This window comes from Cervus canadensis, chromosome 23 (assembly GCF_019320065.1).
Source record: "Cervus canadensis isolate Bull #8, Minnesota chromosome 23, ASM1932006v1, whole genome shotgun sequence".
Lineage (NCBI taxonomy): Eukaryota > Metazoa > Chordata > Mammalia > Artiodactyla > Cervidae > Cervus > Cervus canadensis.
This window is the reverse complement of record NC_057408.1, coordinates 5,234,780-5,250,987: the sequence shown is the minus strand read 5'-3', so window position 1 is coordinate 5,250,987 and position 16,208 is coordinate 5,234,780. Positions and strand designations below refer to the sequence as shown.

At 47.4% G+C, this 16,208-nt stretch overlaps 1 protein-coding gene across 2 annotated transcripts in view; it reads left to right on the top strand.

The window, feature by feature from the left end:
• Positions 1–16,208, top strand: part of MYO5B (myosin VB) — a 337,920-nt gene that overhangs the window by 247,611 nt on the left and 74,101 nt on the right. For both annotated transcript variants that reach the window (XM_043443867.1, XM_043443866.1), the window contains exons 13-16: positions 2,907–3,029; positions 3,933–4,016; positions 14,068–14,208; positions 15,078–15,175. In XM_043443867.1, the coding sequence (XP_043299802.1) occupies positions 2,907–3,029; positions 3,933–4,016; positions 14,068–14,208; positions 15,078–15,175 (446 nt within the window). The remainder of the gene's footprint in view (positions 1–2,906; positions 3,030–3,932; positions 4,017–14,067; positions 14,209–15,077; positions 15,176–16,208) is intronic.

The window sequence follows — 16,208 nt, the reverse complement described above, 5'->3', positions numbered from 1 at the left end:
ACAGGTTTTATACCCCAGACTGTCGGGAATGAGGGAGTTAGTAAGTCCAAGGATTATTTCATGCCCCACACCCCTGTTTTTTCTGTTTTATTTCAATAGCAAAGAGTAAAATCAGGTTTAAATGTATTTTAACAGCTTTATTAAGATAGAATTAATGAACCATCCAACTCACCTATTTAAAATACACAAGTCAGTGGTGTTTTTTTTTTTTTTTTGGTGTATTCAAAATTGTGCAACCATCAATTTCAGAACATTTTCATCATCCCCTAAAGATATACATTAGCGGTAATTCTCCATTCCTCCACAGCCCTAGGCAACCACGAATCTACTTCTTATCTCTACATTTGCCAGTTCTAGACTTTTCATCCAGATGTGGCCTTCACTTTTGGTGTGACCAGTGGCCAGCAGAGCAGGTCAGAGGGATTCACCTCCTGAGGGACAGTGCCTGCCTAGATAAAGGCAGAGCTGGAGTCCAGGCTCCTGGCCCAGTGCCTTTGGAGAGGAAGAAAGTTTGCATGAAGCTGCTGGCAGATACTTTTTTAAAAAAGGATTTGATTTGCTGCATATTCCAGAGCTACTGATAACCACAATCTAGATTTTATCAAAATACAAGATTTGCTTGCTGTCTCCAATGCCTGTTTTAAATCTACTTGTATGGAAAGATTTTTGGAAATGACTGCTTCCCACCTAACCTTGCCTTTGTGGCTTCTTTAAAACTCTGACCTCGGGCAGGAAAGCGCAAGTAGTGAGGAGCACATCAAGCAGCCTGTCCTGGCTTGAACCCCAGTTCTGCTGCTTGCCAGCTGTGTGCCCTTGGGCAGGTTACCTAACCACTCTGTTTCTTCACCTGTCAAATGTGTATAGTAGTTTCCCTGGTGGCTCAGATGGTGAAAAATCTGCCTGCAGTGCAGGAGACCCAGGTTCAATCCATCGGTCAGGAAGATCCCCTGGAGAAGGCAGTGGCTACCCACGCCAGTACCCTTGCCTGGAAAAGCCCATGCACAGAGGAGCTTGGTGGGCTACACTCCATGAGGTTTGCAAAGAGTTGGACATGACTGAGAAACGAATACCTAGTTCATAGGATTGAATGAGTTCATATATCAAATATATATAGAAAATTGCCTGGCAGTAAGTTCTCTGGACATTTGCTTTTGGCATTATCTGAGATTCTTCATTCCTGTGAATTTCTGCTGGCCTTCATTTTTAGTCAAGGATGGGGGTGAGAAGAGAGACCGACCTTTGTCAGGAAATATGTTTACATATGACCTTGGTTTCGAGCCTCTCTTCCTCATTGATCCATGCAAGTCTGATTTAGGGAATATGTAGGATTATGAAATCTGCTGAGAAGCCCAGTTTCACTGACAAGATAAGATGAGCTGGATACTGGCAAATGCAGGTGCTGACCCAGGGGGGACTTCTCATCACGGTCCTGCCCTTCCTGTCCTGTCTGACCCGGGTCTGCCAGGACTGGGTCCACTGTGCTTCTGTTCTCCAGCTTCGCCTCCTGGGAGCTCAGCCAGCTTGGCCTCTTGGGACCCCCACACCTGGTGTTTCTGAACACAAGCTGCTTGGAGACAAATATGAAACAATATATTTAAAAATGCTGAATTAAATATATTTTATTTCATCTGCCCAATGCAATTAATAGCCTCCTTCAAGAAAAAGTTTTCTTAAAAATCCTATGGCACTTAACATTGGATATTCAGTACCAGTTACACCAAGTTGAACGTTGAGAAAAATCTGTTTGTTTTACAAAGTATTTGAGAAATTTGTTTTCAAGTGGGTAAGCAATTTTTCATATGCACAGGTTTTTATTAATTTACTAAACAAAGCCCTTTTTAAATGGCTAGTGCAAGGGTCACCTTCAACCCTGCCTGATCAAAATGTACAGTCTAAACTAATGAAAGGGCACGTCAGTTGGTGGCCCGTAGCTGGGGAAGGGGTGTGTGCAGTGATGCTCAAGAATGAAGGGGGGTACCTTCACATACAATAAGGTGCCATCATCTTTGACAATTCAAGAGCTGGGTACAGTGGCTCTGTGTTTTGTTTTCAGCAAAGCATGATGTGTTTTCACTTTCGGAGCTACCTCTAAAGATACGGAAAGAGACTGCTCTTCAGAATCCTTAATGGAGTGAAATCTCTGAATGTAACTTTGAGTAAGGTAGAGATTAGCACTGCATAGTTCAGTCAATAGGTACTTAGCACCCAGTTTGTGGCTGGAACCCAGTTTTAAGTTTTTTGAGGGGCAGACATATTTCTCAAGTGCAGCACACTTACAGTTTATAGAGACAAGACAATACACAAAACCCAACTGATGAACAACGTTGGACAGTGCATGCGTAAGAACTCAACTGGGAGAATTCCAAAGTGAAATCGAGGGTGGTCAGGAAAGGCTCCAGAGAAAAGGACAGACTTGAGCTGAGCCTGGACACTGGTGTTCAGATGAGACAGAGGGCAGGCTGACCTGCTGCAGGAGTTGGCCGGAGCAAGCGGGAGCTTGGACTAGAGATGGGGTGATGTGTTCATGACCCCGAAGTCACTGGCCCCACCAGAACGAAAAAGCATCTTCAGATTTATCCCGTGGGTTGTGATTCTGCTCTTGTGACCTTGGCCTCCACCCTCGTCCTCTCCCAGCTCTTCCAGCATCTGCCAACCGGCGGGTTCCCTCAGGCTCAGTGCATGCCTATAGATCCCACAGGAGCCAGCACGCAGGGCGTGTTAAGTGTGCTATGTGGGATCCCAGGTGTCTGTGGTTGAGTCTGCTTTCCACAACCAGTTTAGGGACCGGGTCTGAGTGCTGAATCCAGCCTCGTTGAGGTCAACTTCCTGGCAGACTCCATCACCCTGCCTCCACTCTCGACTTCCTTTTTCCTTTTCACAAAACCCCTGATTTTGTGAATCCACAGGTCCCCAAAGGAACCGACCAGAACTGGACTCAGAAGCTCTATGACAGGCACTCTGGCAGCCAGCACTTCCAGAAACCCCGCATGTCCAACAAGGCCTTCATTGTCATCCACTTTGCAGATAAGGTGGGTCTTCTCATGGTGGGCTCAGTACTCCGAGAGCCCCACCCTCAGGGGACTTGGGGTTCTTGGGCTGAGAGGGAGCTGACCTTTGAAGTCAGGTAAGTGGCCTGGAGTCTCTTGGGTGGGACCTTGTCTAGCCTCCTGGAACCTGAGAGAGGAAAGAGTGGTTCCTTCTCCACATGGCTCCTTTCCCAGCAGCTGGTGTAGACTTAGAATTTCTCCATGTGGATTGTGTTCCATATGCACTAGCCCAGTGCTTCTCAAATTTTCACATGCATGTACGTCACCCAGGTCTTGCTCAAAGGCAAGTTCTAATTCAGTAGATCTGTCCTGAGGCTGACAAGCTGCATGGGAGCACCCAAAGGAAGCCTTCTATCCAGGCCCATCTTATGGGAACTCCTTTTTGAAACAATGTGTTATTTGCTTTGTCCTGTCTGACTCTTTGCAACCCCATAAACTATAGCCCACCAGGCTCCTCTGTCCATGGAATTCTCCAAGCAAGAATACTGGAGTGGGTAGCCATTACCTTACTCCAGGGGACCTTCCCAACCCAGGGATCAAACCCGAGTCTCCTGCATTGCAGGCAGATTCTTTACTGTCTGAGCCGCCAGGGAAGCCCAGAACAATGTTGTTATTATTCAGTCACTCAGTTGTGTCTGACTTTTTGCAACCCCATGGACTGCCAAAGAATGTGGTTTTCCACAAAATGAATACTCAACTCCCTCTCTGTAAATCTTGGTATGTATTGGGTTTGCATTTTACATGAGAGCATCCGTGGGTTTCCCATGTACACACAGCTCTTTGCAGAAGATGCTGTGGATGAGATGAAACCACTGGAGATGCTGCTGAGGTCCCCGGGCAGGCAGGAGCGCTAACTACCCTTTCTGTTTCTGGCCGTGGCCCCAGGTGGAGTACCTTTCAGATGGTTTTCTGGAGAAAAACAGAGACACCGTGTATGAAGAACAGATCAACATCCTGAAGGCCAGCAAGGTAAAGAGCTCCGGAAGTGGAGAAACAGAAGCGGAGCATCCAGGCCAGAGCTGGCCAGGGTGTGGTCAGTGCCGGCCCCAGTCTGGAGCATGGTGGGGGAGGTGACGGGCCTGCAGGTCGTTTCAGTCTGAGAATTTCAGGATGGCCTGATGAAAGGAAGGAAGCAAGGGATGGCAGAGGCGACTGGGAAAGGTACCAGCTAATGGAAGGACGTGGGAGCTGGGGGACCAGTCTGGAGGGGCGATGGTGGGTCTAACTGTGGAGACATTGCAGGCATCCATTGTGCCATTCGTCTTCCATCTCCTTGGAGCAGATGTAAAAGTACTTAAACCCCTTCAGATCCTAGTTTCAGCGCCTTTGATTTCGGCTTAGTGGTCTGTGGAACCTTCCTACAGCCAGAAACGTAAATGGAACAGTAGGATTCAGGGGACGCTTACATCTAAAGTTCTGGAATATTGCTTTCTAGGATCTCCAAAATTTCAGTTATTTCCTTCTCATGAGCATAACACAAAGGCAGCAAATATTGAGTCCATTCTACAAGTAGAAAGACCAAAGTACCGATTGACCTAAACACATTGATTAAACACCTACCTGGTGAGGGGCGGCCCTGAATATACCTGTAGGCATTTACATTCTGTTATGGGCTGGAGGTCGGAGAAGGCAATGGCAACCCACTCGAGTATTCTTGCCTGGAGAATCCCAGCGACAGAGGAGCCTGTTGGGCTGCTGTCTATGGGGTCGCACAGAGTCGGACATGACTGACATGACATAGCAGCACATGGGCTGGAGGTGGACAGGTGAACAAACCTACAGTAACTGAAGGGAGAGGTGGCCTGGGCTCGGGTAGCACGAGGCCTGCTGGTCCGGAAAGCCCCCTTGCTGATGCTCGGAGGCAGGCACCGATGCTGGCCACAGCCCTTCAGAGGAAGCTCAGGAAAGGACCCTCCGGGAGGGTCCTCTGGGAGGCTTTCTCCCAGACCACGTGACACCGCACTCACTGCGGAGGCCTGATAACACTGCAGGTGGCAGCTTAATTTCTTTTTGTGATAAGCTATAGATGAATGCCATAGGGCTGAGATGATGGAATGCAGAAAATACACCCTGAGAATGGACCCAGGCATCTAGAGGCAGGTAAATCACGTGGCCCCGAGGCCAGGGTTTTAGGGAGGATTTGAGCCGTTACCAGCAATGTGGGCAGCCCGGGGTAAACCCTGGCCCATGTCATCTCCCCATATCTAGAGAATTAGTCATCACTGAGACAAACTTGCTTTGGGTAAATGTGCACGTCAGTGTGAGATTAACCCCTCACCTTGCCAAGTGTCCAGTCCTCTAGTCTATGGTGGTTAACGTGACTTTTTCCATTCTTTGCAAGAAAGGTGAGGGATGGGAGGGGAACCACAGTGAGGGCGTAGGAGTGGATGGTTTGAGCCCCAGGGAGCACATTTCCTCATCCTGTGTGTCTTAGAAGTAGAGGCCTGTGACCTCCTGTTACTGTGACAGTGGCCCTAGAGGGCTGAGAAACTTTTCTTTCTTGTGATGGGCTTCTCCTGTCGGGGAGGAGCACAAGTGAGGGACCGGGGAGGGTGTCAGGTACTTTCCGTTAAGTGCAGCGTCTGGTTCTGCCATTGATTTTTGTCTTAGTCTGAGTGTCTCTCGGGGATCCCAGTATCTAGGAGGGATCTAGAAGGGAATCTCTCACACTCTTGTCTCCAGTGGATTATGTTATTAGCCACTGAGTTTTTTTCCCCTTATTTTTATTTAACAAACTTTATTAAACATTTGTGTGATATATAGCGGTAACAAGTACATGTAGTTAACCTCACAGAACTTACAGTCAAGTGAAAAGATGTACAGTTTGATCATAAGTTTTGGTGATGCTGTGAAGGTCAGGAAGAAGGTTCTATGGAAAAGCATAATAGGAATGTGCTGGGAGTCCCGATGGTCACCTCTAAATCGAGCCATTTGCTAGGAAGCCTCACAGAACTCAGCCATAGTGCTCATGGCTATGATTTATTACAGCAAATGGATATAAGGCAAATCAGCAAGAGGGAAGGTGCCCGGGGTAACAGCCAGGGAAACCAGGTGTGAGCTTCCAGAGTCCTTCCCTGGGGGGAGTCCCGCTGAATATGCTTATTTTCCACAGCAGCACCTTTTGATGATGCCTGCTGCCGCTGCTGAATCACTTCCGTTGTGTCCGACTCTGCAACCCCATGGACTGTAGCCTGCCAGGCTCCTCTGTCCATGGGCTTCTCCAGGCCAGAATACTGGACTGGGTGGCTGTGCCCTCCTCCAGGGGCTCTTCCCAACCCAGGGATCGAACCCGTGTCTCTTACGTCTCCTGCACTGGCAAGCAGGTTCTTTACCACTAGCACCCCCTGGGAGGCCCGTGATGATGCTTGGCAACTATTTACCAGAGCAGCTCACCTGAGCCTGAGCGTTCAGGGTTCCCTACGGGTGTCAGTGGTGTTGGCACCCTTTGCCTAGCACGTACCAGTTCCAGACTCCCAGCAGGAAAGCAGGTTGGCTCAGCAAAAACAATATTGTTGGTGTAAACAGTTTAGGCTCAGTGAACCATTCTTATCAGGGGCTGTGAAAGACTCTTCCCAAATCCAGGTTTCCAGACACCAGCCAAGCGTGTGTCTTGTAAGCAGGCCTCTCTAGGATGACAGTCTCAGGCCTCGTGTTTGCTCTTTTCTAAACAGGTGTATCATTTCAGGTAGGGTGCCCTGAATTTTTATTAGAAATGAAATATAGGCTCATAAAAAATTCAAACAGTATAGATATATGTAAAATAGAAGTATTCTCTTCCACTCCTGACCTACCTTTTCATGCATTCCCACTCTGATGATACAAACATACTGGTACATCTTTTTAAAATTGAAATGAATGACATTATACACAGTCCTCTCTCATTTTTTACTTTCCATTATCTCTTGGCCATTTTTCCACATAAGTACATATCCACTTCTTTTCTTTTTTTAAACAGTTGCTGGTGTTTTGCTAACTCAAATAACACTGCAAGGAATGCCCTTTACATATACATTTGCTTACTTGTATAGTTGTGTCTGCCTGTAAATTATTAGAAATGGAATTGACAGTTCAAAGAGTATGCACTTCAAATGTTCAGCAGTATTGCTAAATTGGAGTGTAAAATAGTTCTGTGATGTACTCTTAAGAGATTCATTGTTCTTGTTTAGTCACTAAGCTGTCCGACTTTTTGCAACCCCATGGACTATGTAATCTGTCAGGCTCCTCTGTCCATGGGATTTCCCAGGCAAGAATACTGGAGTGGGTTGCCATTTGCTTCCTCCAGGGGATCTTCTCCACCCCAGGGATCAAGCTCACGTCTCCTGCATTGACAGGCAGATTCTTTACTGCTGAGCTACCAGGGAAGCCCACTCTTAAAAGGTACCAACTCCCTTCTCTTCCCTGTCCACCTACCACAACTCTAGCCTTCCCCTTCACCAGCTAACATTTTTAAAGAAACCAAAGACCTTGCTGCCAGGCCCTCCTGCTCCCATCCCAGTAAACCCTCAGAGATGCTGTGATGAGGACCAGCAGCCCTTAAAGATTGAACTGAGAAGGGCTCCCAGGCCCCCCAGACCCCAGCAGGAGGAGGGCTGAGAACACTCCACCCTGAACTCCTTCCAGCCCATTTCAGATATCCCAGGAGATGGAAAGCAGAGATCAATACTAGGTCACTATAAACCTACAGATGGATTAGTATGCTGTAATGTTCTTTATCTTTCTGGCTTACTTCACTCTGTATAAGGGGCTCCAGTTTCATCCATCTCATTAGGACTGATTCAAATGAATTCTTTTTAACAGCTGAGTAATATTCCATGGTGTATATGTACCACAGCTTCCTTATCCATTCATCTGCTGATGGGCATCTAGGTTGCTTCCATGTCCTGGCTATTATAAACAGTGCTGCGATGAACATTTGGGGTGCACGTGTCTCTTTCAGATCTGGTTTCCTCAGTGTGTATGCCCAGAAGTGGGATTGCTGGGTCATATGGCAGTTCTATTTCCAGTTTTTTAAGAAATCTCCACACTGTTTTCCATAACGGCTGTACTAGTTTGCATTCCCACCAACAGTGTAAGAGGGTTCCCTTTTCTTCACACCCTCTCCAGCATTTATTGCTTGTAGACTTTTGGATAGCAGCCATCCTGACTGGCGTGTAATGGTACCTCATTGTGGTTTTGATTTGCATTTACAGCATACTAACACATATATATGGAATTTAGAAAGATGGTAACGATAACCCTATATGCAGAACAGAAAAAGAGACACAGAAATACAGAACAGACTTTTGAACTCTGTGCGAGAATGTGAGGGTGGGATATTTCAAAAGAACAGCATGTATACTATCTATGGTGAAACAGATCACCAGCCCAGGTGGGATGCATGAGACAAGTGCTCGGGCCTGGTGCACTGGGAAGACCCAGAGGAATCGGGTGGAGAGGGAGGTGGGAGGGGGGATCGGGATGGGGAATATGTGTAAATCTATGGCTGATTCATATCAATGTATGACAAAAAAAAAAAAAAAGAATATTGTAAAGTAATTAGCCTCCAACTAATAAAAATAAATGAAAAAAAAAGAAAAAAAACAAACAAACCTACAGATGGGATCTCCACAGACTACAGCTGCCGTCAGAGTGATTGGAAATGTGCTTTAAATCATCCAAACAGGTGGACACCACTGGCAGCATCTGTTGTTGTAGCATTTTTAAAGCTCCTGGTTCACTGAGCCTCTATCATTTTCTTAAAATTTTTTTTCACAGCAGTGCCATGGAGTTTATGTTTCTAACATACACTTAAAGCAAAGAGAAAAATAAAGACCTGGAAAGATACAAGCCTATGGTACCCAGTTAATGCCCACCTTTTTACTAGTTTTCTTCCCACTAAGCATAACTCTTACATCCCATAGGCAAATTCATGGTTTTACTTAAAGTATTTTTATTTGGGGAGAGACCTATTAGCTTTTTCCTTTTGTATGGCATCCCTGGTAAGAAATTAACAAATCAGTGTGAAAAACTCATCAGGATGGGATGGAAGATAACCACATACCTGCCAGTCAAAAGGCTGTTTGACGAGCTCCCACCAAGAGCAGTGAAATAAAACAGTGTTAATGAGAATGTAATTAGTAAAGCCAGTTACGCTGCCTAAGAGGCTAGAATACAGCTAATTGCTTCTTCAGCTATCAGAAAGCTATAATAGAGATTTAAGGAAAGGGATGCCTCTTTTAAAACATGACTTCAGGTTAACAGATTGATTTGTTTTAGATACTAAAGATGGAGAGTTTTCCTTCTTAGTGTTTATTGTAAAAAGCGATAAAATTTATAAATTGGGGAGGGCGCAGATCTTGAAGGGAGAATTTTTTCTTCTGGAGATTTCCTATTCCAGGGCCCCAGGTCAGAGGGCTGGGCAGTGGGTCCAGGGTACATGCCAGCAGGTGCTGGAAAGCAAGGGCCCTTCTGGGCCGTGTTCCCAGGCAGACCCTGCTGGTACCATCTACACACCATCCCAGCAGATGGATCTCAAGACCAGTGTGGTCCTGAGGCCAGGCAGACCATATGAGCCCAGACTGCCTACCCTGGGCTGCGACTGTCCCTGAGGTCCAAGAGTCAGGATGCTCGGACAAGGTCCAAACACAATCTCCCCCCGCCCTCCCCCCACGTCTCCTTTCTCCCTCTGCTTCAGCTCATCAAGGGTGACGACACATGCATTCCATTGCTTTCTACACTGCTAGCTTCCTTCCAGGGTACACATACGTTTCATTTTGAGTAAGCATATTTGCTTTGCATTTTTAAAAAGTTGTTATATAATCGCTTTTGAGTCAGCATACTATGTAAGATTAGCTTTGAAGCGTTTTTGGAGGGCTTCCTGTTTTAAATCAGTTTCTGCTGGTAGTTACAAAGCCTCTCCCAATGCTTAGAATAAATAGGTAACTGTGTAAGAGAGAACTTTAGTCAGGAAAACAATATAATCATTCTCTGCAATACAAGAAGGTCTCGCTTCTTGAAACAAAGTGCTGAGACTTTTCCTCCAAATACCCTTTAAAACCCCTTTAAACAGAGTCAGTTCAGTTCAGTCACTCAGTCATGTCCGACTGCGACCCCATGGACTGCATCACGCCAGGCCTCCCTGTCCATCACCAACTCCTGGAGTTTACTCAAGCTCATGTCCATTGAGTCGGTGATGCCATCCAACCATATCATCCTCTGTCGTCCCCTTCTCCTCCTGCCTTCAATCTTTCCCAACATCAGGGTCTTTTCAAATGAGTTAGTTCTTTGTATCAGGTGGCCAAAATATTGGAGTTTCAGCTTCAGCATCAGTCCTTCCAATGAATATTAGAGTATTTTTTACCTAAAAGTTCAAAAATTGTTTCCACCTGGAGGGTAGCATATATAAGAATTGATGGAAAAGAAAATGTGTTATTATGTTTACAGCCAGAGCTTTTAAAGATAAGACTGGAAGCTAGAGATTCCAATCAAATGGTTATTGTAGTGTGTCTTATTTTAGTTTCATGTGTCTGCTTTCAAGAAAAGATAGTTAATGTTCATATAAACGGAAGTGAATAGGTGTGATTTCCAAGGTAACAGCTATGTATGTACCTGTAATTGACATTTTTCTTAAACCCTCAAGTGATCTTTAGACAGTGTTTTCTTATTTCTTTTAATCCCTTTTCAAACAGATCTGCCTCAGGCTTTTAAAATCTATATATAGACTTGAGTAGCAGAGAACACCAAAGCCAGTGCCTGCAGACACTTTGAAATAAGTGACAAACAGTATCAGGGAAGTGCTTGGTTTGTTTGAAGGTTTTATCTCAGTGTTTTCAATATTGAAGGGAGCAGGTTTTTAGAAAGGCCCAGGTGGATCCTGCTTCTGAGGACTGCCCTAAGGTGAATTGTAGTACTTCCATTCCTGGGCAGTCAAGCTGGTAAATAGACTTTCCAGTTGCTTGAAAAGCAGAACTGGAGTTAGTCAATTAAAAACAACAACAAAACACAGCTCTTTCTCTCACTCAGAAATATGTTCCTTTTGCATGAATCCGTTTTCAAGCAAGAGCTTGGTAACTACTTTTCATTGAGACTATGGGTTTGTCTACAGTTGGGACACTCTAGGGACAAGGAGGTCCTTGTCTGGCCCAGTCCCCTTGTCCTGGGGAGTGGGTCTGGGGTGGGGTAGTGCAGTATTTGCCTGGTCTTTTACTTTTGCCTGCAGCCTGAGGTTAAACATGGTACCTCTTGGTCATTCCATCTTGTGGTTAAACTAGATGTCTCTGTGTGTTCACTGAGTTTGTAATATCAATTCTGAATAGAACATAAAGCCTGCTCCTCCTCGCTAGGTTAAGGTCCCAGCAAACTCATCTTCTTCTCCATCCCAGAGACCCGACCACTTACAATTGCAGTCTCGATAGCCGGGACCTAACGACGAAAACATAGCTTTTAAAATACAGTACAAATCCTCCAGGCTTGGTTGTGTTTGTTTCTAAATTATGGCACAGTGCCAGCGTAGATTAAAATCTGCCTTGACCAGAAGTTTTCATTTTTTGTTCTTAACTTATAAATCCTTTAATATATCAAATATATAAAAGCCATAGCTTTTCTGATGGAAGCAAGAGAAAGGGGCTTAAATTTCAAAATTCTTATTATTGCATTCGATTTCAGAGTTCCTCCTGTGGTTCTGATATAAGCTCCCAACCTCAGAAGTTAACAGATTTTTCACAAAAAAAGCTACTATTGATGATTTCTGTAAATTAGACTTCTCCAACGGTATAGTCATACTGTTGGTAACGTCTACCCAAGACCCAAACATCTTGGAAGTCCACTTCCGAAAGTATGTGAATTAGAATAATTTAATCAGTTTTGTATTGTTCAGACTTGGCAGATGGACTCACTGATGTCTTTAGAACGTGAACCTGGCTTCAGACTCCCATCGGTCATTTCCCTGTAGACACTTCCAGGCCTTTCTGACTGGGCACGTGACCCTTTCTCACGTGGGCCTTGGCTCTCTGGCACGGGTTTACGGAGGCCCCGTGCCTGGGCTGACCTCTCCCACCTCCACCAGCCCCTCTCTTCCTGCTGCTCCCCTGCTCTCATTTCATACACATGATGGTGGCTCTTTGCCGTAGACAGTGGGGACCAGCAAGTCTGTAAGCAAGGGGTTACTGGGTATGTTTTGGATGTGAAGAAAACTCTAAAACTGGCTGTGGGGTAGAATGTGTTTGCAGAAGGATATGCCCGGAGGTGGGCACTCAGGGTTTGTAGATGACTGGAGTGACCCGGGAGAGCGCTCAGGTGGGCCTGAACTAGGACAGGGGTGTTCTGGTTGATGGAGAAAGGACAGCTGAGACTTAGCCATGGACAGACTAGGTGATTGGTTGGGATGAGAGGTAGGGTGATGGCAGAATCTCTAACCTAAATTTGGGGAGACAGCAGGTAGTCGTGGCTTGGGCTTTGTTGAGCTTGGAGCTTCCAGTGGAACACCAAGAGTGAGGAGGAGGATATTGAGTAGAGGGTTGGAACTGTGGATCACAGTAGTGGAAGATCGAGGTGGAGAGACAGGCTTGAAGGGGATAGTTAAGTCACGGGCCCAAAGGACACAGTCCAGGGAATAGGTGTTAGAAGAGTTAAATGGCGATGATGCAGTTTGGGGGAGTCTGCAACTCAGAGGAGAGACGTGCAGGAAGACGGAGCAGTGAAAGATGCTGGGAAAGAACGGAGTGGGGAAAGCAGGCAGACGGCTGGAGGAAAGTGCTGCATGATGGAATGACACGCATGCTGGCTTATGTTTCAGCAAAGTGGTAACGTATTATCTGGGGTGGGGGGCAGTGAGATCGGATTTCAGAGCCCCCAGAAGGCAGACTCGGACATTCAGAATTGGCAGGAGGAGATGGGAGACACCATTTTATTGGGAGTTATGGGAAGAAAGGTGCATGGATACGAGGAAGCAGAGCCTGGAGGCTGAGCACAAGTGTTTGAGCCTCGTTGAGATGCGAGTGGCTCAGGGTTAGAGGGTGGGGCCCGGATGCTCCTTTTGTCCCCTCCCCACCTGCAGGCACATGGGAGTGGCCTTCCAACCCTTGATTCTGTCCCCAGCATCCACTTCCCCAAGGGATGCTGGCACAGCCAGTGCCTTGAGAGCTGGGACTCTGTCCCACCTGCCCTGGACCTGGCCTGACCTTCACCCCGGTGACACAGCATTAACAGAGAGGTCATCTTACTTAGTCTCATAAACTCCATACAGCGGGTCCATCCTTATCCCCATTTTACTGATGAAGAAATTAAGGCTTAAGTAACTTTACAAGTTACTTAATGTAGTAATAATAAGTGTGGAAATTTTTAAACAGCTTTGTTAGACCATAGCTGCCTTCTACCACACGAGAAGGGAAAGAACTTTTGCCCATCTTTGTAGGTGAAGGTTCTGTGAGATTGCCTGGGGAAATTACTTTTTTTCCCTTCCTTTCTTTAAACTATAATTCTTATACCCCAAATTCACCCTTTTAAAGTGTGTAATTCAGTAGTTTTAATACATTCACCCAGTTGTACAACCATTACCATGCTAAATTCAAGAATATTTTCATTACTCCAGGGAGAAGCTCTGTCCCCATTAGCAGTTATTCCACTTTCCCCATTCCCCCAGCCCCCGGGAAACACTGAACTACTTTCTGTTCCCTGGACATTTCCAGTAAATGGAATCACACACTATGTGGTCTGCTGTGTCTGACTTTTTCACTGGGTGTGTTTCCAACGTTCAGGCAGGTTTTAGCATGAATGAGGAATTCATTCCTTTACACTGTTGAGTAATATTCCATTGTGTGTCTACATCACATTCTGTTTATCCATTCAGCAGTTGATGGGCATTTGGATTGTTCCTGCTTTGTAGCTACTAGGAATGATGCTGCCACAGACACTGGTGTGCAAGTGTTTGCGCAGACATGTGTTTGCAGTTCCCTCTGGCGTGTATTGGAAGGCTCCTTGTGAAGAGTGAAAACAGCATGAAGTCCAAGAGCTCTTGTTCTCTGTCTTCTTCCTCTGTTTCTAGTTCCCGCTGGTGGCTGACTTGTTCCATGATGGCAAAGACTCTGCTCCTGCCACCACCACTTCTTCCAGGATCAACATTCGCTCCTCCAGACCTGCCGTGAAAGCCTCCAACAAGGAGCACAAGAAAACCGTGGGTTACCAGGTTAGCCCCCAGGCCCTGGAGCTGTGGACCCTGGCACGTGAGGCAAGACTGCCTCTCTGGAGATGAAGGACGGAGGGGCAGAGTCAGAGGGGGGCCCGAGTGGCCTCGGTGTCTGCATCCGCAGCCCCCAGCCTGGTTTTTCTGGGCCCTGTGAAGAAGGAAGGTGCAAAACCTTCACTAGAGGGACCTGGTAGGGGAGAGAGGGGAGGACTCCAGCCACACGTTGCGTGGGGGGACCATATTGCAGGACCACAGACACCTGAGGGTGAGCCTGGAGGTCTAGGGGTGCAGTCTGGGAGGGCGGGATCAATAGCCTGGGGACCCGAAATTGAGAAACAGCTCCTGCAGTGGGCTGGCTGTGGGCCTTGACATCCAGCGTGTCTCCCAAGAGAGCAGCGTGCCTGCTGAACCCTGGCAACCACTGACCCTCATGCTTTGGTAGATGCCTGCTCTGGGTGTGTCCTATTAGGCAGTAACTGCCAGCATGCCACCCAGGCACCCCGTATCAGGGCTGCAGGGCCTCCAGCCACGTGACGGTCCCTCTCACGCTCTTGGCCCTTGCTCACCTCATCTCATCTGATCAGGGTGCTGAGTGAAATGCACCCAGGAGGTCTCTCCCCAGGTGCTTTGCGGAGCCTGGTGCTGGGATGCAGGAGGGTCTGGGGGTTGGCCACACAGCCCAGCAGCATCAGAGCTGGAGTCCACCCCCAGGTCCCCGAGGGTCTCCCTGCCCTGCGTTAAACACTAATGAAGCAATAAGAGCATTGACAGCTCCCACCCCCAGTCTTGGGGTGCTCCTGGACGTTCGTGATTCACCACGAAAGGCTAAGGAGGAGTAGGTCACGGGGTGCTGACCTCTGTCTCCCCAGTTCCGGTCCTCCCTGCACCTGCTCATGGAGACGCTGAACGCCACGACGCCGCACTACGTCCGCTGCATCAAGCCCAACGACGAGAAGCTGCCTTTCCAGTGAGTGTCGCCTCGAAGGTCAGGTGCACGGGGCGGGCGCAGCCCCGCGGGTCTGTGGTCCTCAGCAGGATGAGTGGCGGGTCCTGCACCACTCCCCCCGGTGGTTTACATGCGGAGTACGGGCCCCATCTCTCTGCCATCCGGGGAACTGGGGGCTATGAAGGGCCAGCTCCCCGATCTCACGTTGCTTACAGTGATGGTCAGGGGGCCCACGGATCAGAGAGCCGGTTAGAAGTGTGCCGTTAAATGGGGATGTGAGTGCGTCTCACAGCAGCTGCTCAGGTCAGACGGAGCGATCAGGGAAGGATTTATTATTGAGGAAACGGAACCTCACGTGGTGCATTGAGTGATGAGACGTGCAGATGGTCCCGTGTCTCACACCCCCTCTCCTCCAGGCCTCCAGAGTCATCCACACTTGGTCACTTTCCCTTCTCTCTGACCCACATTCTGCCACTACTCCTACCTTGAAATTTTCCTTCCATTTCTGTCCCCACTCACATGGTTTGCTGTTGTCGTTGTTCAGTCTCTGAGTCATGTCCGGCTCTTTGTGACCCCATGGGCTGCAGCACGCCAGGCTTCCCTGTCCTTCACCATCTTCCTGACTTTGCTCAAACTCGGGTCCATTGAGTCAGTGATGCCAATCAACTGATTGACCTCACCCAAGTCTGGTTAACAATAACTCTTCGGCATCTTTGTTGTCTCTGGGTTGTGACAGATTCCACCTGGCATTTCTGCCAGTCTGCTGTGACTTCATTGGCCTCCTCACACTCAAAGTGTTGGAAACCAGACTCATCCTCCCTGCCCCCCAGTATGATTCCTGTTTATTTGGTCTCTGTCGAAATAAATGGCATAAACATTTCCTGACATCTCATCCACTCACCAAACTTGGCTCTTCCAGACCAGAAACCTAAGGGTCCCTCTGGACCAGCACCGTCTAGTAGAACCTTCTGCCGTGATGGAATTGTTTGGTAAATCTGCAGTGACCTACTTGGTCACTACTATGTTCTATAATGCCTACTGAGTTCTTGCAGTG